The sequence below is a fragment of the Maniola hyperantus genome, chromosome 7 (assembly GCF_902806685.2).
Source record: "Maniola hyperantus chromosome 7, iAphHyp1.2, whole genome shotgun sequence".
NCBI classification, from domain to species: Eukaryota; Metazoa; Arthropoda; class Insecta; order Lepidoptera; family Nymphalidae; genus Maniola; species Maniola hyperantus.
The window spans coordinates 7,662,643-7,688,863 of record NC_048542.1 but is presented as its reverse complement, the minus strand read 5'-3'; the positions used below and the strand labels follow the sequence as shown (position 1 = coordinate 7,688,863).

The following is a 26,221-nucleotide window of genomic DNA, read 5'->3' as shown; positions in this document are numbered from 1 at the left end:
TTTTGTTTAGGGCTTACTTTACATAATCATTTGAGTATAATTTTTTTAACTGGAAGAAATTTTGCATTTTCAAGAACGCAATATTTTATCTGTGATTGTTAACCAATGGTGTTTATTCAGAATATACTTTCCATATAATTACTATATAATATTTACAATCCCATACCTTACCAAACTAGTGTCTTAATATGGAATATTTCCTACGGATATCATATCATAAAAATAGCAGCTATTTTTTAATTCAGATTTTTATCGCGACTCGGTAGATTTATATGAAAAATTGATTCAGCGGATTTCCTGTGAAAAGGTAACGAATAGCTTGATAGTTAAATAGACCAATTTAGTGATAGATATGTGAATTGGCGATATATTAAATAATCAAAAAGAATACCCGGCTGAGTTTGTTGTTGGCTTCTTCTCAGACCAGGGTGTGTTTAGAACCACGGAAAGCTATAGCTTTAGTCTAACTTAATTAATTAATTATTACCATCAATACGCCATTATCTAACAAATTCAACAATTGTCACTCAAAAAGTGTACCAGTATAGTACGTACCCATTTTGAGTACTTAGGTAAATACTTGTGTTGAGTTGAGATAGACAGACACACTTTCAAAGTTATAATGTGAATTTCCGTAGGTATGTAAAAAGTACTCTGTGATATGAAGGTAGACATAGATGCGGCTGATTGATGTAATACGGATTTCAACCACACTTATGTGCTTCAACAGCTTGTGAGTGTAACGAGGGTATGGTGCCAGTTGCAACAATAATGTCAAAAAAATAGAGAGCGTCAATAGGTCAACGGCAATCGGACATTGTGAATTTTGAAAGGTCGTAACTCGTAAGTTCAGACCTCACCCATTGGAGAATGATTGTCGTACCAACTTCAATATTATAAATTTCACGCTTAAGTGGAACTGAATGTTAGTGATGTCTAAAAATATTCGTTGTAGTACCTACCTATTAGCTATTACCTACTCAACAAAATAATGATACCCACGCGTAGGTATTACTTGACATTCAAGGTTATTCAAAGAAAATATCAAATACTATAGATAGGTAATAATTGTTGTTTTAAATGTCTGCTTACAGTTTACTTTGCAATTTCACGCATATAACTCGTTATTTCGTTTGGAGGTTATGATGTAAACTCTTGGTGAGCAAATCCTTGCTGGGATCATAGAATATACATGACGTGCGCTTACAAAAAAGTAGCTAGGTATAGTTTGCAACAGGTTGAAATGGCAATCGGCTACTTTTTATTCCGGAAAAGCAACCACGGGATTTTGAAAACCTAAATCCACGCGTACGAAGTCGCGGGTATCATCTAGTTCTATTCTACTAATATTATAAATGTGAAAATGTGGATGTTTGGATGTCTCATTATTGAGTAATCATGCAAAAACGGCTGAAGGGATTTGGATTAAATTTGGAATGAAGATAGATACTTTAACTCTCGGAAAATCAAAGAGTTCTCGCGGGATTTTGAAAAATGAAAATCCACGCGGACGAAGTCGCGGGCATCAGCCAGTATAGTTATAAGTAAAAATACAGCATTAATAGAGTAGGTAAAGTCTTTACGGAACTCTTGCTATTAAAAACATATTCACACTTAACTAATTGTTAAAAATGAATCAAGGCTTACGATTTTAGATAAGGAGATTGAATAAACGCTTTGAGTCAACTACAAACAACCAGTAGGTATCTACGTCATTTCTCATTCGACAGACGGAAGGTCATTACGAAAAAACCGGCCAAGTGCGAGTCAGACTCGCGCACCGAGGGTTCCGTACTCGGGTATTTTTTCGACATTTTGTGCGATAAATCTAAAACTACTATGCATCAAAATAAAGAAAAATCTTTTTTAGAATGTACAGGTAAAGCCCTTTCATATGATACCCCACTTGGTATAGTTATCTTACTTTGAAAATTGAAAATACTAATCATTTGTTCAAGACCACATTTTTTTGTGATGTACCTAACCACAAGTTCACGGTTTTTGGATTTTTCCCCTTACATGTGCTATAAAGACCTACCTACCTGCCAAATTGCATGGTTCTAGGTCAACGGGAAGTACCCTATAGGTTTTTTTTTACAGACAGACAACTAAGTGATCCTATAAGAGTTCCATTTTTCCTTTTGAGGTACGGAACCCTTAAAACAGTAGCCTTTATAGTTATATAAGTAGTACTAATTCTCCAACACAGTACCTATCGTTATTGATTGAATACCTACTTCCTCGCTACTATATTTAGCAGGTACCTAAGTCATCACAAGCATAACATAATTTTGTATGATAATTGAATGATTCGACTTGGCTGTTATGTGCACATAAGATTAGATCTTTACATTAACACACGGAATCAACATTAGCACATTAGGGAAAAAGAATTTATTTATTTATTTTTATTTTTCACGTGACTTTGTAGTTACAAAGTAATAATAAATTAAGTTACATTGGAAATGCTTATCTCTAAACAGAGATTTCTTCCTGCTTCCCATTCAAGGTTGTAAGTAAGGCTTATCAAGAAGTGGAATAAGTCTTACGGTACTAGAATAATTATAAAATGAAAACAAGAATCCTTAGTTAATATAATATGTATTTACAAAAAGATATATATTTACTTAATTTCTTACTTGGCTATTAGATACAACATAGAACATAAGGTCCTAAGTATATGCAAATTGTGGCGTTAGGTACTACCGTCTACCACACACCACATACTACTTACCAAATGCTATCAAATGCTTATATTTTTATGCGGGTCGCCTTATGTTAAGTGATTACCTGTAGGTACCTATGTACATTTGCAGCACCGTGGGAACTAGGAAGTAGATAGGCAGATATAATATACCAATGCGTTGAAAACAGGAATTATTTATCTGCCCTTTAAATATCCCTATATTGTAGTTTTGAGGTATCACATCAGGTGAGAGCAGTATCATGGTATTCAAATCTTTTATTAAGTAGATTGATATATCTCTTTGAATAATTACATAATTAAAGCTACTTGAGAGCTTCCGGCGGCGGTTATAATAAGAACATGTGCTAGTAACTAGTCAGCCTTGACTGCTTCCGGTCACACATATTAAGATGTTCCACTTATGAGATTGAAAATTATACATATTATGTACGGGAGTAGTGTGCAGGCTCGACCGTAACAATAGGAAGATCTTCCTCCCGAGCGGTGGTGTGCTCGGTAGCGCCAGCTAGGCCGACGATTGTGTCTTGAAACTTCTATATAATAGTCATTATTATAATATTATAATATGCTGGAACTCTAATTCGCTTAGCGGCACAGCTTTGTCGGTAGGGTGGTAACAAGCCACGGCCAAAGCCTCCTACCAGACCAGACCAGAAATTTAGAAATTATACAATTCCAAACCCCTGCCGGGAATAGAATACAGGACCTCCCACTAATAAGACCACAACCACAGGATATAATAATAGTCCACAACGCTTACCACTGCGCCAGGCATACCTTAACGTTAGATACTCGCATCCAACTTACCTACTCATTGAACTAGGTTTAAAGAATAGGTGCACCGTGCAAATATTTTTAATCACTATCTATAATTACATTGTGTTACGTGACATTCACTTAGTTACAACTTACAATACATTACATACCTATTATTATCGGAATATTGGACCGTGATCGCCACAAATTGTCAGCTAGATACAAGGTCAATGTGAAGAATTATTCTTTATGTGGGACGAGTAACAATAGGCTTCTTGTAGACGTTGTTTTTACATTGATTCGTCTAACATATCAGCATAAAAAGTCAGCAAGAAATTAAACAATTTGTGACACATACGATCATAAAAACAGACTAATTAGTGGTAGATGTAACAAAAAGTTACTACGTTGCTTAGGCAACAAGACAAAACTAACTCCTACCTACCTAGTTAGCTACTCATACGCGTATAGACCTATGTAACTAGACCAGGGTTGTTGTGGATGCCAACATTTTGACATCCGCGGATGCGGATGCGGAAGAAAGTAGGTACGTACGAGTAAGTTTGTAGCTGTACAATTTATATAGTAGGCAATCGGGGTGGGGACGCCTCATACCCCGATTGCGATCTGGACCTGTCGCGTACCTATTATGCTTATTACCTAGAATACCAGAAATTGTTCATTGTTTAACACGACACGTGGTATTCGTGAAATTAGGTTTTTGAAAGTCCCGTGGGGACTCCTTGATTTTAGTAAGTAGAATTTCGTTAAAATAGGTTAAACGGATGGGCCTTACTAGTAGATAGACAGAGAGACACATTTTCACATTTATATTATTGGTATGAATGAGTGGTTTGGAAATTGTGAGGGAACTTAACACACACACACACACAAATACATATACAGTACGCGGCCGAAAGTATAATGTACATCGACCTTTAGAAGGAGATAGTAGAACACTGTCTCTGTCGTTGAGACCGACAATACGTCATATAAGTGTACGTCATATAAGAGTGACAGAGACAACGCTCTACAAAGCCGAATTGTCATTCTAAAGGCTGATGTACATTACTTTCGGTCGCGTACTGTTGTACTGCACTTATCCCTCCGTAATGAGATAAAATCCAGGACTAGCTTTCTTATACGGGTTGAACGTAAATAATTTCATGTTTCATATTTGACTAGGGAACTCTAAAATAAAAACAATGATCAATTCAATTATCTAAATAAGTTAACACGGCCTGAAGCGCTGTTACAAAAAACCTGTTAGAAATCTGTTTTTGGTAAATAAATGTGGACTTAATGATAATAAGGCACACATAATATTATGTATTCTATTAGCGTTGTGAATTTTAATACCATTGTGCAATCGAGTATATTTATTACGCTATACAATAACCGATTGTTTTAAGATAATATTCGTTTGTTTTTCGATCAAGTATACGAGTATATTTACCTAAATCACAGTACCACAGTTTAAACAGAAGTGAGACCTAATTCGTGACGGCAATTAAGTTTCGTAAGCATTAAAACCTTTCATTTTGTTCTAAGCCACAGTTACAATGTTCCTGACAGCGGTGTCAGGAACTTTGGGGTTTACAACAAGAGTCCTTTCATATTAGCTATGGATGATAATATCATAATATATATTATGTACAGTATTGCCTATTTATCTGTTACCCGAATATTATGTTTAATACTGTTGACCCATCCAGTTCCCACTAGGACAGACGGCATAAACGAGTCATAGGGAGCCGCTGGAATCAAGCGGCACGGCACAAGACCGTGGCGTGTGGAAGTCTCTACAAGAAACTTATGTGTAGCAGTGGACATCTATCGGTTGATAACGATGTCGATGATGACTGATGAATACTGGTTTTTCAGCGTCATATTAAGTACAAAACGATAAAGGCTCTTCAATATTTCAATCTAAAGAGTTAACCATGACATGAATCCTAGAAAGGCCCGTCTAATCAACCCACTAAACTTCTTAAATCTTGAATCAAGTTCTGTGTAGGTACCTATAGTTCTCATTTTATACTTAATTCCTCACGGACACAAAGTTTCAATCCTATTAACTTTATAATTACCAACGAATCGAAATTCAAATCGGCGTTGACAAGGTTCTTATGCAAATTAAATAATTAATTTGTATTTCAACGTTTGGACGTAACAGGGCGATATTATCTGACTCGGCTGAAGCTTTCGTAACATTACCGCAAATGGATCGCCCATCGAATAGTCAGGTCAATGCCAAACCGCATCTGTTCTGAACTAAAGAATTTAATGCAGTACCTAGCTGCGTTATTTTTTTCATCGGTTCGTTAATTAAACACTCACCTAAAAGTTAACGAGACCTATATTGAAAATGTAAGTATTGAACTTACAAATTAATTGTTAAAATGGTGTTGTGCTTGTAGATTTGCTCATATAAAGATTGTAAATGAATCTGTAAAATCTTTGAAAAATAAATGTCATTCTAAGGTAATAAATGTTCAAAGGACGAAAAAATGGGTCAGTTAGGTACCAACATCATTTCCCATCTAAATCATTACATGTAGAGCATACATAAATGTTAATGCAGATAAAATCTTTATAAATTACTGGGCTAATAAATAATAATATACAACACGATAACATCTTAAAAGTAATACGGCGATGTTTCAAACAACTCCGCATGAGGTGTGCAATTTCACCGTGTTTGTGAAGTTGCACCTTTAGATCCGCACAGTCATCGGATACCTTTTTCGGTATGTCTGAGTAGCGCCGGCCGAAGCCCACGCTAATGTAATGACCGCCGCAGGGGAATGTTCTTGGACCACTTTTATTGTTATTAGATGCTCGCGTTAATAATGATGCTTATATAATATTTATTAGTTTATTAGCTGTCTGACGATATTATATTAAGTACGAAGAATGCAATCTTCACCTATTTTGAAATTCGTCTAAAAAGCATTACTAAGTTAAAAAAATCTACTATTTTAATATGGTTCTTAGTTATATGTAGTTTCAAAAAATCCGTAACTGCTAAATTGTTAATTAACACATTTTAACTTTTTTGTGTGATGTATCCACAAATCCACGGTTATCGAATTTATTCCTTTACTTGTGCTATAAAACTTACATAGGTACCTGCCAAATTTCATGATTCTAGGACAACGGGAAGTACCTTATAGGTTTTCTTGACAGACAGACAACGAAGTGATCCTATAGGGATTTCTTTTTCTTTTGAGGTACGGAACCCTAAGAATAGAAAGATAAAAATATATAAATACGTAAAAAAATTGTGTTATTTAACCGACGATAGCCACTTGCAATTAAGTACAGTTTCAATAACTTCTTTCAATAAATATCACGATTAACTCATCACAACAAAAACTCGTCTTATAACCATCAGGAATACAAAGAGTACACAAGAATCGATGTCAATACGGTTTGCTTTCGGTGTCAACACTGTTACATAAGCGCAATTACAACCGGTCTCTACACTTGCCGGAGTTTCAGCTGGAATTGCTTCATGTTACGGTTGGAGTATATTATGTACTATACTTGAGGACAAAGCTCAGCGCACACCGCCGGCGTACAGGTGGACGGCGGGCAAGAGCATCGAAGAGGATCCTCTGCCCGCCAGTGCATTTACTGACGCCAACGACTTCTTTGTAGTATGTACTTTAAGTAAAGCCTGGCCAGAAAAATAAAGCACCTCGCCATATTGCGGAAATGGGAACAAATATAAACAAGATCATGACCATAGACCATAATTAATCTAATGGCGCCTCCAGAGCAAGTTTTTTATATTTATTGTCAGGCTTTAGCACTACACTTGTCATCCCGAACTAACTTTTGTGGGCTACTTGCTTTTGCTAACAACTTGATGTCCAGTGTCTTTTTGACAGCTTCATAGGTAGAACACGATTTTTATTCGGAATAGTCGTTCCATATATTTGATTCAGATTTTATTTTATTACATTGACACGTTCCGACGGATTCCAGCGCATACTGAACGTTTCCTTCAGCGGCACCTATCCTCCTCCTGCTTGCTTCTGTACAGCAAAATTTACAGCGATACTCCGAAGTCTCCGAGCACTGATTTACAATGTATTTTATTTCGATTAATTGAATTTTTTACTGTGCCATCTGCCCGTGTGCGCTCACCCTATTGATGTTCCTAACTAATTTCACACTAGCATAAACTCTCGACTTCCTTATCGTCATTAAGTCGTTTATTACGAATTTAGGTAATATTACTTAATCATTACTTTAATCTTCTCCAAGAGACACTCTATCACTTGCTGAAAACTTGAATAAAAGTTCTGTGAAGGTTGGTTAGCTCCGTGTGGTAGGTATTATTATGATTTATTTCACATCTTATTGGAACGGCAGTGCCACTTACACTAACTAGATGATTTATGACAATACAAACACAAAAGGACAAAACACAAAACGATAAAACATTAAAGGATTTTGAATGTACGCTGAGAACACTGAATGTCCTGTTCGTGCAATGCTCTCCGCGTAGGTACTTAGTTAAGTATAGTTTTTATAAGCGCGCAATCAGATCCTAAGCGGTCGATTTCCAAGCATTGAAGGGAGTTTTACGCATATACATAGCTGTTGAAGGTATAGTGTGTCCGTTGATATTTTTTATTTACTTTAGTTTCCGCTTAGTACGCTTTTAAAAGATTTATTTAAGTAATTCTATAGTTTAATAATAATTGGTGTGTTTCTATAGGTAGTTCTTCAATAACGGCAGTTACCTTATGATATTTTATAATTTCCAAAACAACTGTGCCTACTTAATATTATGAATTCCAAATAAGTTATTTCAGTAAGGCACCGATCGATTCAGAAGAAAAGAAGGATGTACGGGAGCGGTGTGCAGGCTCGACCGTACCAAAGGGGAGATCTCCCACCGAGCAGTTGGTTGTGCTCGGTAGCGCCAGCTGGGCCGACGGTTATGTCTTGGAAACTTCTATATATAGTCCAGATTGCAGAAAACTCCGTAGTGCGATTACTATCGGCGGTACATTTGTTCGGGACTACGTCATCGATTGAACAGCGCCATCTAGTTTCTATTGTGGTAACCGCCACAAAGGACAATATATTTTGACCCCCCGTGCGCGACGGCGAATCTATCGCCCGCAGCGCGGGGAACGCAACCAGCCACGAGGCCCCAAGCCATGATGGCGGGCCCTAGCCGGTGGAATTCCGGCTAGAAGACCAACACCGGGGTAACATGAATACCCCGCGCCCTACCCGGGTAAGGAGGCTACGCCTCGAGGCCCGTACCCCCGCTTGGCCTTCGGTCAACCGGAGAAGACCCTGTCGTCATATTTTGACTAGAAATATTACGAGATTTGTATCAATGCTTACCTATTAATAAACCGGACTTGAGGTGATAACCAAGGGTGATAAAGCATATTTTTTATAAGTAAGAACGCCAATACAAAGGCTAATCTAGGCTAGGAGGGGTTTTCATTATACAAGCGATTAAGCAGAAGTAAGAAACCGCAGATAACATCAATGTCGGTCGAATTTAATTCCAAGGACTAATGGGAGTTTTTATACACGAGCCATTGATAAATAAATAATAATTACCATCGTGCCAAGAGCTTCGTATTAATACTTTAATGTGTTTAGGTGACTTTTTGTTGAATAAAAGGAAAAGGTGATTCTCGTGAAGGAGGTGAATGAGGGAAGGTGAAGGTGGGACTCTAGGGGTCAACTGGCATGTCAAAAGTACGCTTTAAATTAGGGACTTTGACATGAAATTGACATATAATGTCATTTTTTACGCATTATATCTACGCACTTTTTGATACCTTCGAGCGTGCATTAAAAAATGACAGTTTGACACTAGGGTTGGGTCAGAATAACAGTTCAGGGTCAGAGTAATAGTATTCTATTAACTGTGAGCACTGTCCTTTAGAGGTCTTTATTAGAATTCAATGAATTAAAGGTCAGTGTCGTCGAACTGCAAGGAAACCTGCTCATACAAGTAAACCGTACCTACCTATATACCTACTTAAGAATTACAAACGATTTCGAAAAAATGTGACAGTAGCTAAGCAACTTACGTAATGGTTCAGTATTGGCACGGGCGACTGTAGATACGCGTATTTGCGCAAATACAAATACGAATAAGTACAAATCGTGAACTGAGCTAACTTAAACCGAATTTTAAAATAGGTACCTACCTACTGTTGCAATTCTATTGGTTAAATAAATATTTTCAGACAGAATTTCTTTTTTTCCGAAATATTATTATACCAAGCTGCATTCTTGCGGCTTTCAGGGCTTATTTGTTTGAATAAAAAATAAAAAATAAAATTCTTGATAGGCGAAGCTGATAAAATAGTATTTTAAAGAGTGGAGACAAACTTGTACGCTTGTGTGCGTGACACATACAGTACGCGACAGGTCAAAATGGCAATCAGGGTATGAGGCGGGGGGAGGCCCCGCACACCTGCACAGTGCACATCATTCGTCCGCACCGGGTTAGCGCGGGGGTTGTGCGGGTGTGCGAGGCGTCCCCACTCCGATTGTCATCTCGACCTATCGCGTAGGTAGGTACTATACCTACGTGTAGCGACAGACTACAAATATTGGCGTGGGGTTTACGCACCTTTTGAAATCCATGTAGGTACCTACCTAGGTCTGGTTTTGCCAGTAGTCATTTTTACACTTGTTACAATAAAAAATGTTCAGTTTCCAAAACACACAGTAGTACAAAAAGCAAGGCGAACCGCCGCGGCCGATTAAATAACGAAAATTTTGGCAACGATGAGCAAAAACAGATGACTCGAATCAGGGTCATTTCGATCACGATCGTGACTTAGATCGTAATTGTGGATGCAACGATGATAATAATGGTTTTTGTTTACAATCACGTCAAGTGATGCAAAATGAAAGTTTCTATTTAGGTATATGTTAATAAAATTATTTTTGACTAGTTTATGCTCGCGACTTCATCCGCGTGGACTACGCAAACTTCAACCTTCAATTTTAGGGGTTGAATTTCCAAAAATCCTTTCTTAGCGGATGCCTACGTCATAATAGCTATCTGCATGCCAAATTTCAGCCCGATCCGTCCAGTAGTTTGAGCTGTGCGCTGATAGATCAGTCAGTCAGTCAGTAAGTCACCTTTTCATTTTATATATTTAGATAGAAACTTTCAATTAACTTGATGACAAGAAATCTTACCATATTAAGTAAGTAATAATTAATCGACTACGCATAATCTGCACTAGTAAAATGAAATGAAATTGAAATTTATTTATTTCATATGGGACATCATGGTGCCACTTATGATAAGTCAAGACTTTAGCACCGGTTCGGAATACAGCTTCTACTGAGAAGAGCCAGCTAGAAACTCAATACTTGCTCTTTTTTTTGTTTTTTTTATACAAAATATTACAATATAACAAATATTACAGGATGTAATGTAAAATATAGTTAACGGAAAATATCGAGGTAGGTATGGGTGTATTTATTCTAGAATTTAAAATAAAATTACTTTACATAATATTAAAAATACCTAAGTAGTATGGAAGACAGAGCAGAAAATATAAATTAAGGCCTTACTAACTATATAGAGGCTTTGAAGTTAGCAATTAGCATCTACACTTTCAATAATATTATAACAAGAGGCAAAGATTATTTGACATAATATTTTAAAAAGAGTTACAGACTGAACAGCTTTTGACTCACATTTAAAATGATGGTCAAAATCATGCCATAAAGAAAAATAAACAACACGTAAGTATTCTACAAAGACAGAACTATTAGTCATATTATAGGTAAGTTAGTCATATAATAATTATAACAATTATGATTAATTGGATGCCGAGAAATATTAAGTTGACACTGGTTTATATACACCCCAAATGTTACAAAATACAATTTTATGAAAATTAGTCGGTTAGTCGGTACCCCTTACAGAGACCAGTACTATGGGAAAGTCATGATTCCCATATCTTTGCAATGTTCTTATAAATGCCTTGAATTTTAACCACATAATTTTAGTTAAAGCTAAGCGCTGATATTTTTATACTATGTATACTATTTTATTACAACGTACCTACCTACCTACCTAAATAATTTTAAGGAAATCTTGAATTAAATTACAAAGCCGATTTGCAAGACAACTCAGTGCCCTTCCTGTTTTTAGAAATTTATTTACCTAATTATTTAGCCAAACACAAAACTAACTATGTAGGTATGGTGAAAAGTTGTGAAACTGTATATTACGGAAATATAAGACTGTTACAAAATCACACTAAACTGACCCTTTATTTATATATTCAAAAATAGACATCAAATTAGAAGAGAAATTTATTTTTATGAAGTTATAAATTCAGAATTACATAATATTGATTTAGTAATAATTAGCTAAGCTGATTCCGAGTTCCATGGAAACTACAGTGATGTGATGTAACGCTACTATATGACTTTGACGGTAGTAAACTGGTCACCAATAAATAATTATACATGCTTAGAATAAAACATCATCTGCCTATCATTTATTTGAAAATCTATTCATAATACTTATGTAATTCTTAGTTTGTTTGAGCAAACAATATGAGAATTTTTATATTCCGACTTGCAAATTGTAAGTGTTTACAATTACCTACATTTTGATTTCATTATTTTATTATGTGAGACGATTTGAGGAACTAGCGAACAAAACGTACACCGTTTGCACGAAATAAGTTTTACATGAGCAAAAACTAAGTGAAAACTGATGAAACTTTACTGTAAATTGTTTTAACTTTACTGTGAACTGAATGAAAACTGATGAAACTTTACTGTCAACCTGTTTTGATCGAAATCTGGACTCAATGTTAGCACAGTTTTCGGCCGAGAAAGAAAATTTGATCAGAAGTGGACCTACTTATACCGTTTTGTTCGCAAGCTCCACATTTTATATTTTAAACATGAACTTTAAGAGAGGTTATATAAAAGGCAAATATATAATATCATTGCAAACAAATAGGAACTCCCAAGGTATATCAAACGAAATTCGGACCATTCGCCACTCACCGAATCGTTTCACGTGTACGTCCCTATTAAACGACACCGATCTCTGTTTTCCCTCTTTCTCCTTGGTTTCGGTACCTTTGGTCTCAGTTTTTGCTACCCCATCGCTATCTTGCCCGGTATCTGCCTTGGTACCAGTTTCATTTGACATCGGTTTCAGAGGTACCGGAGTTTTGGTACCTCGTTTAGCGATTGGTATCGACTAACTCGACGGTTTCGGTGTCATCGATATATTTATCTGTAAATGTTGGTAACTGAATCAAGTTTATTCAGAGCTAGTTAGTACATGAATAGAGGCACAACTCGGAAGCCTATATGTGATGATAATTCCAATGAGTTATATGCATTTAACGGAGTGATTGACTTCAATGTTTTGTTTGTTTGAAAAATGAGACAGTTTCTAATGATTCTCGTCAATGAATGCTTACCTATTTAATCTGTTTCCGATCATGAGCCGCGTTTTCTTTTTTGGTCAAAACAATATTTTGATGCGCAGCCGCATCATGTTCTGAAACAAAAAGATAGCATCTTTAAAATATAAACTTATATGGAACATTTGCTACATACTTAATTTTATCAAGATTATTTTTATTACAGCAGCAATTGTTCATCATCATCCTCTTATCATCTCACTACTGAATCCAGGTTTCTTCTCAGAATGGGAAGGGTTTAGGTCTGAGTGATTAGTCCACCACGCTAGCCAAGTTCAGATCGGCAGACATCACACACCTTCGAGAAAACTATGGAGAACTCACAGACATAATCTTTCCTCACGATGTTTTCCGTCACCGTTAAAGCAAATGATATTTAGCTGAATAAGCGCACATAACTTAGACGTCGGCCAATAAAATTATTTGTAATAGATACGAAATACGATCAGAATAATATATAAGTGCATCTAGACAATGATTGCGTTATAATATGCTACACGACTGATCATCACATACTGTTCATTAATCATTGGAAATCCATTTTATTAAATGTCATTGTGTAAAAAACTAATAGGTAGGTACTTTACATACTTAATTGAACAGTCTTTAACGGGTAAGTAACGGCGCAACTTAAAAAGGAGATGAAAATATACTTAGAGAAAAATGAAATAGGTACCTAAATTGAGCCAACCATGAAATAGTACCTACGCGACAGGTTGAGGCGGTGGAACACCCCGCCCGCACGTCACCCGCGCTCGCCCGCACCCGATTAGCGCGGGGGCTGAGTGTGTGTGCGGGGAACGCCCTCCTTGATTGGCACCTCGACATGTCGCGTACTATAGGTACGTCATAGACGACTTTTAAAGTAAAATATTATAAGACGTGCCAACAATAATCCGACATCAAGATTTTAGCAAAAGAGCAACAAGAATGAAGTGATCTGTCCATAAATAAAACATTACTTCATGTTAGCAGAACTTCGTACAAAAGATTTTTTGTATCTTTTGAAAGAGGTATAGGTACTGATATGTGGACATTGTAAGCTTGTCAGATGTACCTTTAAAATGTCAAAACTGTCAAAAATGTGGTTTTGATCGATGTCGATAAATCATCAGACATGCACATCCCTGAGCCAATGTCTGTACCAGATGATAATCTCTAAACATGAATACCTCACTAATGTTTTGCATTTTTGAACGGTCAATAATTTTGTAACCCGGCTTGCGATATAGTTTCATCAACCTATTACTCGTAATGAGGTACTGAAGATGCCTATGTCTATGTTTTTATTGCAAAGACAATTTGTATGAGCATATAAAAGCATTTTGTAAATGATGATGATGGGATTATTACAAACGCATATTTTTTAATGGGTCAGCTGATGAGATCACTATTTAGTTTCGTCAACTTAATTTACATACTTAATTATGGTATTGAAAGACGTATTAGTTCTAATTGTCTATAACGTTTTTATTGCATAAACAATGATTTTTTTTAAAGTATAAGAAAAGGATCTTGTAAATGATGATGATGATAAAGATTTCATTTATATTTCATTTTTTTAATGTGTTGGGTGAACGTGGAATGAAAACTAAATGAACCAATCACTCGAGTGACCAGTCACTCGAATGAACCATTTGATATCACCTTTATCACCATAACAAGTCTTTGTTTTTAGGGTTCCGTACCTCAAAAGGAAAAACGGAACCCTTGTAGGATCACTTTGTTGTCTGTCTGTCTGTCGATGTGTCAAGAAACCTACAGGGTACTTCCCGTTGACCTAGAATTATGTGGCAGGTAGGTAAGTCTTGTAGCAGAAATTCGGGGAAAATTAATCTGAAAACGTTTATTTGTGGTTACATCACACAAAAAAAAAAATTGTGGTCATGAACTAATAATTAGTATTTTCAATTTTCGAAGTAAGATAACTATATCAAGTGGGGTATCATATTATGAAAGGTCTTCACCTGTGCATTCTAAAACAGATTTTTAATTATTTTTATGCATCATAGTTTTTGAATTATCATGCAAAATGTCGAAATAATACGACTGTATTATGGAACCTTCGTTGCGCGAGCCTGACTCGCACTTGACCGGTTTTTTATTTGCAGACCAGACCACACCGCTAAAAATTCTTCATTTTAATTACTAGACTCTTCCGCGATTACACATCCGCATTGATCTTGAAATTTGATACTGCGGTTTGATGACTTTTTAATAGTATTTATTTCTAGTCCTGTTAGTTCTAGCCGGCTCACTTCTAGTACCTATAGTTTTGTAATTAGCCCGCGTTTCCAGGTCAACGAAGTTGTTTATCCACCATACCGGTTCATTTAGACTGAATGCGTAATCTGTAAGCATTGCCTACGTTAAACGTTAATTTATATGAAGATATAGACACCTATAAATTTCGTACACATGAGGGTATTGTAGCCTTGTACGATATTCTTATATACTTACCTAAAACAATTGAAAAATTACAGCGATCACGCACTCATCCGATCCGAATCCGTGAAAATCCGTGAAAAATATCTACGACATAATATTATGTCATAAGATAATAGCTACCACATAAAACAAAAAGGAACGTATTTTTACGGACTTGGTTCGGATTAGTGCGTAACAGCTGTTAGAAGGATGCGGACGAAGCTGTGGGTTTTTTAAAATAAAAAAAATAAAAAAAAAGATTCTGACGAATTGAGAACCTCCTCCATTTTTTGAAGTCGGATAAAAATAAAATAACATTAGACGATCAAGAATTTGTTTGCAATTTTGGTCTTCCAAGTTATTATGAACTAGAGCAAAATGAGAAATCGTAAATTCGAATTGACTTTTTGCTAAGGTGGTAATTAATTTCCTCAGAGAATGAATCATTAATATAACGGTGGTAACTCGGAATGGTCAATGGATGACGTCATGGACACCGCCTACAAAAGACAAGATGACGTTATCGAAGGACTCGGCATACGACTGTAGGTGGTCGAAGGTGGTAGGTATAACCTCGTTCGATTTGCAAATGTAAGTGTCGCGTCCTGTACTGTAGTAGGTCGTTATAGGTAGGACTTATAGGTCGTTGGGATATATACCTAATGCTTTTAACAAGTGAAGAAAAGTCTATTTGGAAATTCAAAAAAAAACGGGCCGATTTGAGAACGACGTCCTTTTTGGAAGTCGGTGAATTAGTGGAAATATTTGCAGTCACGTTTTCTCCCAAGCAAATGAAATTTTCCATATTTTTCCATTTATGTTTGAAAATAGAATTGGTCTGGGCTCTCTCGTTTTTGAGTCGTAGTATATAATATCTTGGAAAAATACATTATTGATTTTTTTTAATGTTTAATAATGTTTCTTTCATACTATAGCTAAATAAAAGGACTGCTAATAGTGCTACCAGAATCCGAATAATAACTCTGGCTAAGAGGAGCTCTCAAAATTTGTATCAAGAATCACAAAAAACTTATCCAATCCGCGTTCCTCATGAATTATTTCAAAGCAAAATGGCGTCATATACTTAAAATTCAACAGTTGTCCAGTGAACATTGAATATTGAGCAGTGTTGAGCGTGTTACTCGGTTTCGCCAATTTCGGTAAACGTATTTGGTAATAAAAACATAGTGCCTTGTGCCTACCATAAAAGTAAGTATTCTCAATTAAGATTGCTCTGAAGAAGGTATAGATTTGCTTGCATCAGAGAGTTCGGCAATCTGTAGGTAAGAATAATATATACATATATGTTTAGCAAAAATGGATATTTCTGCGAGCCAAATTCTAAAAATAATAATTACCTACGATGCCACGATGACTCTAAGGCAATCCGAGTCAAATAATAATAGTATCAATAGGTCCTTTTCTTATGTCGTGTACTATCGTAATAACTAATAAGTATTAACTTTTATGTAAGAATCCAAGTTACTGAAACAATGTTGTTTCCAAGGGCGGATCCAGCTTTGGTGCCAGGGGGGGGTCACATAGTCGTGGTCAAGTCACAACATCTCGACCTCTTGCGACAGGTCGAGTTGGTAATCGAGGTATGACGAGCGGGGGTTGGGGGGGGGGGGGGGGGCCCGCACACCCGCACGCAGGGCCGTCTTTAACCTATTGGAGGCCCTGGGCACATTAGAATAACGGGACCCCTATGATCTTGACAGAGTAGGTACTATTTTCTTGGAATAGGCAAAGAAAGCAGCTAAGTCACGTTCTAGACTTATTATAAATGCGAATGTTTCTATCTATCTGTTATCTTTTTAAAGTCCATATTCTAAATCAAAATTTGGTACTATTCAGAGATAGTTTACACTCGGAATCGGCTTTTTATCCCGGAAAATTAAAGGGTTCTCACGGAAATTAAAAAAAACTAAATCTATGTGGACGAAGTTGCGGGCATCAACCAATATAAAGTAAAAACGCGAGCGAAGCGAGCGCGAAATTTTTCAATTATATTTACGAAAAAATCATAAGGTAGCTACTAATATTATAAATGCGAAAGCGTGTCTATCTACTTATCTGTTACCATTTGACGGTCTATCTTTTTGACCAGGTACTACACAGAGAAAGCTTTCATCCCGGAAACCTGCATACACTTTTTATGAGGAAAATCAAAGAGTTCCTACGGTTTTTTGAAAACCTAAATCAATGCGGACAAGGTTGCGGGCGGGCAACAATTAATACAGAGCAAAAGCGCGAGCGAAGCGAGCGCGAAATTTTCTGTCTGTCTATCATCTTGTTAGGTACTTTTTCACGGCCAAATGTAGGTAGGTAGGTACTACTCAGTGATAGCTTGCATCTCGGAAGGGATCTTTAATCGTAATGAACAGAACGTGCGAGCGAAGCGAGCGCAAAATTTATGACATTATTTACAAAAAAGAAAAGATAAATGTCAGCAATATTGTATTACGATATAGATAAATGCCAGAATTGCTGATCTGGCAGGGACTACTGGGCCCCAATCAATCGTGGGCCCTGGGCAAGTGCCGTGTGATGTTCTTCAATTATTGAAGAACGTCATCGAAATGTGACATCTCGATGAAAGGTAGCGGTGGCGCGGTAAAATTCAAATTTTGAATGCGTTTGTTCGCAAGAACATAATGTTTTTGTCATCATACAAAATATTATATTAAATTGAAGGAACTTACATAAAATCTAGGTATATAAAAATATAAAAAACATTATGTTTAACAATTTTAATTAGTGGTCCACCTAGGTTCTGGACGCAGCCCAGGGGGGGGGGTTATGACCCCCATGACCCCCCCCCCCCTGGATCCGCCCTTGGTTGTTTCCCATGGCTTAACTGTAGGGAATTCCTGAAGGTAGAGACATACTTAGGTAACTACTGAATTGGGCTGACTTACCTTACCTTTGAAGTTCAAAACTGACTGGGGATAATTCGCTATTTAGTAGTTCACATCCGTGGTCTGCAAATATTTAAACCGAAAAGACAAATTTTTATCGAAAACATGTTAGCATTGTACAGACCCACGGAAACATTTCGACAAGATGGTGGAAGCCCCTAAATGGACGCGCAAGGTCCAATGACCCATTATCTGTCACCTTGTCTGAGAGGTTATTCGTAAACGGGAAAGTTAACATTTCGTGTGGGCTATTGCAATATTTAATTATAATTAAGCATACACAGACTTTTTGGAGTGGTTCAATTTAGCGCTGGATAGGTCACATTTTGCTACCATGATGAACTTTACCCAAATCGTTTAGCAAATGTGTTACTTGATTTGTTAAGTAGAATTTAATTGCAACCCATAACAGGGTTGCTTCTGGCGTAATCGATCTTTTTTTTAAATCAGAACTTGATAAAATGTTGCGAAAATCTTGTAGAACAATTGTTTAAAATGTGGAAAGTGGAAATTAAATCTGCACTAATATTACATGTACTTAAAGAGGTAAAGTTGTTAGTTTGGACGTAGGGGAAATCTCGTGAACTAATGATACGACTTCTGAAAACTCGTTCACTGATAGAAAGCAACATTATCCTCGATATGCTATAAATTATATCACGCGGACGAAGTCGCGGGCAAAAGCTAGTGAGATTATAAAGCTAAAATTATGGTATATGCAGGTGGTGTAAATCTGGTAGTACCTACGCATGAATGTAATACAACCTGTGATCCTATAAACTTACCTTCTACCGGTGTTGACCAATTCACGTGTCATACATACCATTCGTTACGGTCAAGTAACAAATGGTTTGACAACTTAAATTGTTACTGACACCGAACACGGCAAGCTAAAACAGTAAAATGTAAATATTTACACAATAATGTGTGTGTTATTTTTAGTTATTTTTAGCTATTTAGTAAAACTTATAGGAATTTGGTAAAAAGTCTAACATTACTCTGGCTTTAATAGCTTAAAATTTAGATCCATTTTGTGATTTAAACTAGGACAAGGCTTTCAACATTTTAAAAGTTAAGCAGTTTGAGCAAAGGCCTTTTTTCTAAATTTTTTGCTAAATTTGGAATTTAAGTCCTATTATGTAACCTAAAGTGGTGACCGACATGTGGATAGGTATGTATGCCACGTTTGTAACAGGTTTTTCTTAATTAATCGGTACCTATAGGGCGGAGGAATGATTACTTACATGAGTTTTTGTGCAGTACCTATCTATCAAATTGAATTTAATTTTTTATTTTAAAAGAAAAAATACCTGTATTAATACGATTTTTTTATCTAGTATATGAGTGTCAAGTTTGATTATTTCAATTGAAGGTAGGCCCTCTTTTATTATCAAACTTGACACTCATCATTGCTAAAGATCCAAATGTTCCTTACAGGCTATTGTTATCTCTATCTTAAGCTAACAAGTATATACTACCGACTAATCCGACAAGTAAAACATCATGCACAATCAAGTAAATCGGTCAATTTTTGCATGTTAAAATGATCACGAGCATGCAATCTCGCAATGCAATGGCATAACAATCTCTATTCTTATCGGGCTAAGATCCACAGGTGCTGTCCAATTCACCTGTCAAACCATTTATAACAGTTACGGTCAAGGTGAACCAGTATTGTTGAATCGTTATTGAATTATGTGCGAACTAATTACACTTCATTAGGATGAAGCGAGAAAAGCAATATGTTATTCTGTTTAACTAGGTTCGCTGTTTGGGGCAAGCAACATAACGAGGATCTTATTTTTCTCCTCCGTGGAGGATAACTTTTAAGAAAAAGTCTATAAATATGTATGGTTTGGTTGTTATACTGTCCATTATTTCCTAAACTGCACCATAATATTATGTTGAATATCAAGACCCTAGTTTTGAATATTAAAAGAAGAGCTTCTTCATCTTTTAATCTCATTATGTCTGTCGATCTAATGTCGTCGCAAGATTTGGAATAGGTACTTACTCTTTCTCTCGTTTCATCAAATTCCATTGTGGTCAAGCTTGTACCTTATCAATTTACTATAATCCCCGCTGGCCGTCAAAGTATCGACCGGCCAAAACTTTGTAAGTTTCTTGCCCGTTATAGCTGTAGGTCGGTTATGCCAATCAGTCTGTTTATACTTCCAAATATATATAGATAATACTGGGTTTATAATACTAAAACTAATAGTGATTATGACACTGTAAGAATAACGGAAAACGCTGACAAAATCTTAAACTTCTGATTAAAATAGTCAGTTAGGTAGATGCGATTAGGACTATTACCCAGAACTAGCTAATACGCAAACTTAATGCTTCATAAAATAACAATATAATTTCGCATTTAACTCAATATAAGTTATGGGTATTTTTGCATTTTTATTGGATTTTTTAATCACGACTGTCATCCTCGGAAATTCCGTGAAGTTACGGTTGTTACATTTTGTTTCGGTTTCGGAATGCATTATTATCTTGAGGATAGATCTTGAGAATATATTAAACAAATTAGGTAATGAAATTCTAATAAACAGTTAGGTAATAATTATAATAATTAATGAAGTACTATTTATAGGCTATTTTTATATAAACGGATACAGTTTAATTCAAGTAGTTTGTTTCATAATAAAGACGTTATTATAATTTTTATTTCGTAATTTTTTAATTTAAAAAATCCATTTGTCCTTTAGATTCAAATCCGGGATCGCAATAAAATAGAGTCGTTGTGGGTTGTGACTCTAATATTATATAAGTCATATTATACAAACTGACTATAACTACCCAATTTATTTTATGATTAAAATTACTTAGTATGCTTCTGTATACAAAAGCTTCTATTACAATATGATTAGCAGTGAATTTATGATCGCCCTTCATAATATTTAACTTATAACTATAAGTATGGTAGAGTTGAATTTAGTTCAGGCCGATGTTTCTGCGTTACCTATATTATGAAAATTACAATAATTCAAAAAACATTATTTTGCAATATGTATTTCATTTTGACAAACGATTTCTTTCAAGGGGATGGTATTAGTTAAATAGTTATCTAGTTACCGACGTAAGCATCCGTGACAGACGCACAGATGAGGGGCTTAGTTGCACATACCATTTTACCATTACCATTTTTGCCATTTTGGTATGGAACCCTAGAAAAATTATGAGGTAATTTGCATTATGTATGGTTCTTTTAATTGCATTTTTGTTTCGTCATTTATTTATGGTTATAATATTTTTAGTACCTTACTACCTAGAAGTTTATTTTATGTTGTATTTTATGGAATTTGATAGAATATGTGCTTATTTTTTAGAGCACCGGTTTGGAATCTATGAGCGCATTAAATCATTAAAGTTTTTATTATCAGATAGATCAGGTGTATGCCACTATTTATTCTAATTTATTACAACTGGTTCTCCAAATAGAGGATTAGATTCTCTCACACGGATAGGTGTAGGTACTTTTATCTGAAACTCGGATGAAAAAATTATATTTGGCAGTTATTTACCTACCTTACTTCTTTACGACCTAGTTGTTATTTCCTTGATTCCATAATAATTACCTACTTGACGTGAAACAAATATTTCATTTGTCTAGGGTGTGATAATTAAATTGACCTTTTCAAATACAAACTGGTTATTGTAAGCACTCTAGGTATTCGTTTTACGACTCAATAAATTTGTAAAATGTGATACACTTTACGATGGGATTTATGGGTAAGAAATCTTGTAAAAATATTATGCTTATGTCGTTTTTGTTTGGGACAAAATCTTTTTAAGGTTCAGGTTTCTAACAGGTTTTCTAACAAAAATGAGTTTAATGCCACTCCACCACACCAATGTAGAATCAACAAATGTCAAATAATGTCGGTGGCTATCATTCAGTGTTAGATACATATAGGTACCTACTGAGTTAGAGAATCACCCCCGCCTGGTTTAGTGCTCGCGGTGCTTTTTGGCAACAGCAATGCTCTTGCCAAAAAGTGACAGCATTAAACTGAATCAGTTTAACTCACAGTTTAACTGTCTTGTGCAAGTGAACCTTGGTGGTGCTTTGTGGGGAGACTCGAAGAGTTAAACTCTACAGAGATATTGCAGTGCAGAGTTGTTTTCAACAAAATAAATAAAGGAGTAGCTTATCTTATCACCAATAAAATATTATTTAAAGTCCCTGTGTTGAGAACAATACGTAGAGAAACTTTCAGCTTTTATAAAATAACGAAGGTCTGGCACGCGCTGGCTCTCTCTCTATTATAAAAAAACCAGCGGTATCACGTCATCGCTACACCATAGCACGGAATATGTAGGTAATAGTACTAACCATATAGGTATAGTACGCGACAGATCGAGATAGCGATCGGGGAACAAACGCCACGCACACCCGCATAGCCCCCGCACTAACCCGGTGCGGGTGACGTGTGGGTGTGTGGGGCATCCCCCTAGGATAGGCATCTCGGTTTGTCGCGGACTATAATATGTGCCTATTCGTCAAACCACCCATGAACTTCACTCGAAATATTCGGCTCGTAGGCGACGACCTTAGTTGTGGCATTTGACAATCGCATTGCAGGTTACATGCATTGTTATCTAATAACACTTAAAGAAACTTGTTCCGATGTAAAGCTATTTGATTAGCTTTTGGCACGCAAATCAAGATATTATGTAGGTACTAAGTAGGTAGGTACGATACATAAGACGAAGTCGCGGGCATAAGCTAGTCCGGGATAAAAAGTAGTTTATGTCCAGGTCTTTAACTATAGATATCCATCCAAAAACTCACGCCGATCCGTTTATTGCTTCGTTGTGGCGTGATTGAAGGAGAAACTATAAAATCAACAAACCAATAAATCAACAAACAAAAACACTTAGGCATTTTATAATTTTGTAGTGACTTACTTGGGGGCAACAACTACCTACGAACTACGTGAACGCCCCGCACACCCGGAAAAACCCCCGTGCTAACCCAGTGCGGGTGAGCGCGGAGGACGTGCGGGTGTGCGGAGCGTCCTCCCGCCTCATACCCCGCTTGCCATCTCGACCTGTCGCACACTATATCTCTATGTGAAGTGTGAACCTAGTAAATAAGCTTGCGGCCAGCCGTCTGAATCGATTTATTTACTCGAAGTTGTACAAAAGTAAACACGAAAAAGGACACGAGCCAAAAAGGAGTATAGGTATAGTGAACTTTACACAATAGTATGCCTACGTTGTATTGTACATAATTATCGTCCGAAAGTGGTCCGAAATACCTGTTGAAAAACAGGGCTGTCCACAATGTCCTTTTCTCTGACCGTATCTGCCAAACAGGTCGGGCGAATCAGATTTATATAATACCGGTCGGCGGTCCTTTGTGCTTCCTGGATGGAAACGATAACGCATTAGTGCCACAGCGTCGAGAAATAACTAGCTGCTACCTGCGACTTCCACTACATCACTATCATCATGATTATCATCATTCATCAACTTTATCGCTTACCCACTACTGAAAACGGGTCTCCTCTCTGAAAGAAAAGGTCAGGCCATATAGTGACCACGCTGGCCAATTGTGGATTGACAGATTTCACACACCTTTGAGAACATTATGGAGAATTCTTAGCTTCTTCAGGGCATCACCGCTTTTTGGCGTTTGGCTGAATACTCGTAAAAACAGAATTGAGACTTTTAGAGATGTCATTTCCTCTAAATTTTAACTATCCACGCGGACAAAGTCATGGGCAACAGCTGATGCCTTTTCGGGTACTGAACCTGAGACCATTTGTTTGGAACTGTGTATTCACAAGGCTATGGAAAAGTGAATCCTATAGGTACGTAGGTATATGTAGAATGTAGATTACGTACCTACCTATCCTACGTAGGTACGTATACATAATATATACATACGTATAGTATCCTATATCTATGTATTGATAAACTAGCTGATCCACCCAGCTTCCCTCGGGTGAAAATTGATATAAGTAGAAGATAGGAAATCCATATCCATACTATCCATTCTAATATTGTAAATGCGAAAGTGTGTCTGTCTGTCTGCTAGCTTTTCACGGCCCATCCGTTTAACCGTATTCGATGAAATTTTGTAAAGAGATAGCTTGCATCCCAGGGAAGGACATAGGCTAGTTTTGACCCCGGAAAACTAAAAAGTTCCCGCAGGATTTTTAAAAGCCTAAATCCACGTGAACGAAGCGGGGATTAAGGTTTTTAAATTAATTATTAAAATCGGGTCAGTAATTTCAGAGTTTGTCGATTACAAACAAACAAATAAAATATCTTTCCTCTACCTATGTAGGCGTGGCAGATATCTAGATAGGTATGATAAATATTATACTTACCTATAATTTTTAACAGTAGGTAAAAATAGCAAGTGATACCTACCTTACCTTAGTCCACTTTATACAACGACCTTGAGAAAGCGAATGTAAAGCATTTCTGACACAAATTGTTAATGAGTTGTCGACGAAGATATTTAAACTTTACAATATTGGTTACAGAGAGGGCAAAGCGATAAAGCGATTAAAATTCTACCGAACAAAACAGTGGTTGCACGAAATATTTTTTTCAGGTGGAGCAGGAAGGAATGACAGCTTCTGAAACTTCTAAATAATTTTCTGAAATTCTAATGTACGGAATTATACCGTTTTGATCTAAATCATGAACTTCGGATTCAATTTAATAGCACAATTCTAGGCCATTTTTAGGCAGTTTTGCATGGAAATGAATTCAAGCTTATATTCAGTGATCGAAACCATGAACTTGGAACTCAATTTCACTACAGATTTAGGCCGTTTTGCTTGGAAATTAGTTCAGATTTCTATTCCATGAGCTAAAACGTGAGGATTAAAGAAAAAATGATTTTGATCACAAATGTAACAACACCGTTTTTATCGCCAGTTTCTTATATTTTAAGATCTTGTTGGTAAATTGATGTTAACTGATAAAAGTATTATTCGTTTTGTCCCGGGCATAGAAAGGAATTATTACTATCAGTAACTTAGATTGAAATTATTAACAAGCTGATTGAAATCATACCTAACCCACAGCAATCGGTGTTGCACATTGTGTACAAGTAGGTACTTACATGGGTCGTATAGTACCTACCTACTATTAATATTCTGTGCATACTGTTAACTGTATAGTACGCAAAAGGTTGAGATCTGTGGTTGAGATGGGGTATGAGGCCGGGGGACGCCGGACGCCTCGCACACCCGCACAACGCCCGCGCTCGCCCGCAACGGGATTTTTCCACCTGTCGCGTACGAAATCTATATAGATACGTCGTATATTTTATTCTTTTCAACATAAAGTGCTTAGATACTTTATGATTTAATACAAAAATACCTACCTACTTAGTTAGCTTTTTGTATGGAATGCAAATTAATCTGTTTTATTTTTTTCAATCCAGTTAGTAAGAAGTGTTCACCTTGAGACGTGAATTGTCGTTTACTTTCTTCACAGAGCTGATAACATTGGTGGGTATATAATATAAATACCTACCTACTTAATATTTATTTTATTCAACATTGAATTCATTATAGCTTATTTATATACCTAATGTAAATAATAATAAAATTTACTACGTAGCTACGTAAAATGCAATGTTTAGAGCCAAAGTAGGTATGACTTGCTCGGACTTTGCACAGCTGGCCTGGCCTGGCATACAATATCTATACAAATAAATATTTCCAAAGTGTTTGTCTGTTACCTTAACAAGGATCCTCCGATGAACTAAGCCTGACGAAATTATTGACAGTGAGAGAATATATGCATCTTGGAGTCAGAAGTAAACTACTTTTAATCCCGGAAAAAAGCTCAAGACATATCTAGCAAGTAAGTTGGTACAGTCTATAGAAATCTTCGCCGTGAATCAGTCTTTCCTTTCAGCCCTTATGATATTAACGCTTTCAAACAAACAAAATGACATT

General features: G+C 36.3%; 1 protein-coding gene across 1 annotated transcript in view; it reads right to left on the bottom strand.

Annotated features, from left to right (window-relative positions):
- blo (bloated) overlaps window positions 1-26,221 on the bottom strand; it is a 72,619-nt gene that overhangs the window by 28,037 nt on the left and 18,361 nt on the right. The window contains exons 2-3 of the mRNA XM_034969965.2: window positions 12,931-13,010; window positions 12,506-12,740 (exon numbers count right to left, since the gene is read on the bottom strand). Coding sequence (XP_034825856.1) covers window positions 12,506-12,653 — 148 coding nt within the window. The 5' untranslated portion in view covers window positions 12,654-12,740; window positions 12,931-13,010. The remainder of the gene's footprint in view (window positions 1-12,505; window positions 12,741-12,930; window positions 13,011-26,221) is intronic.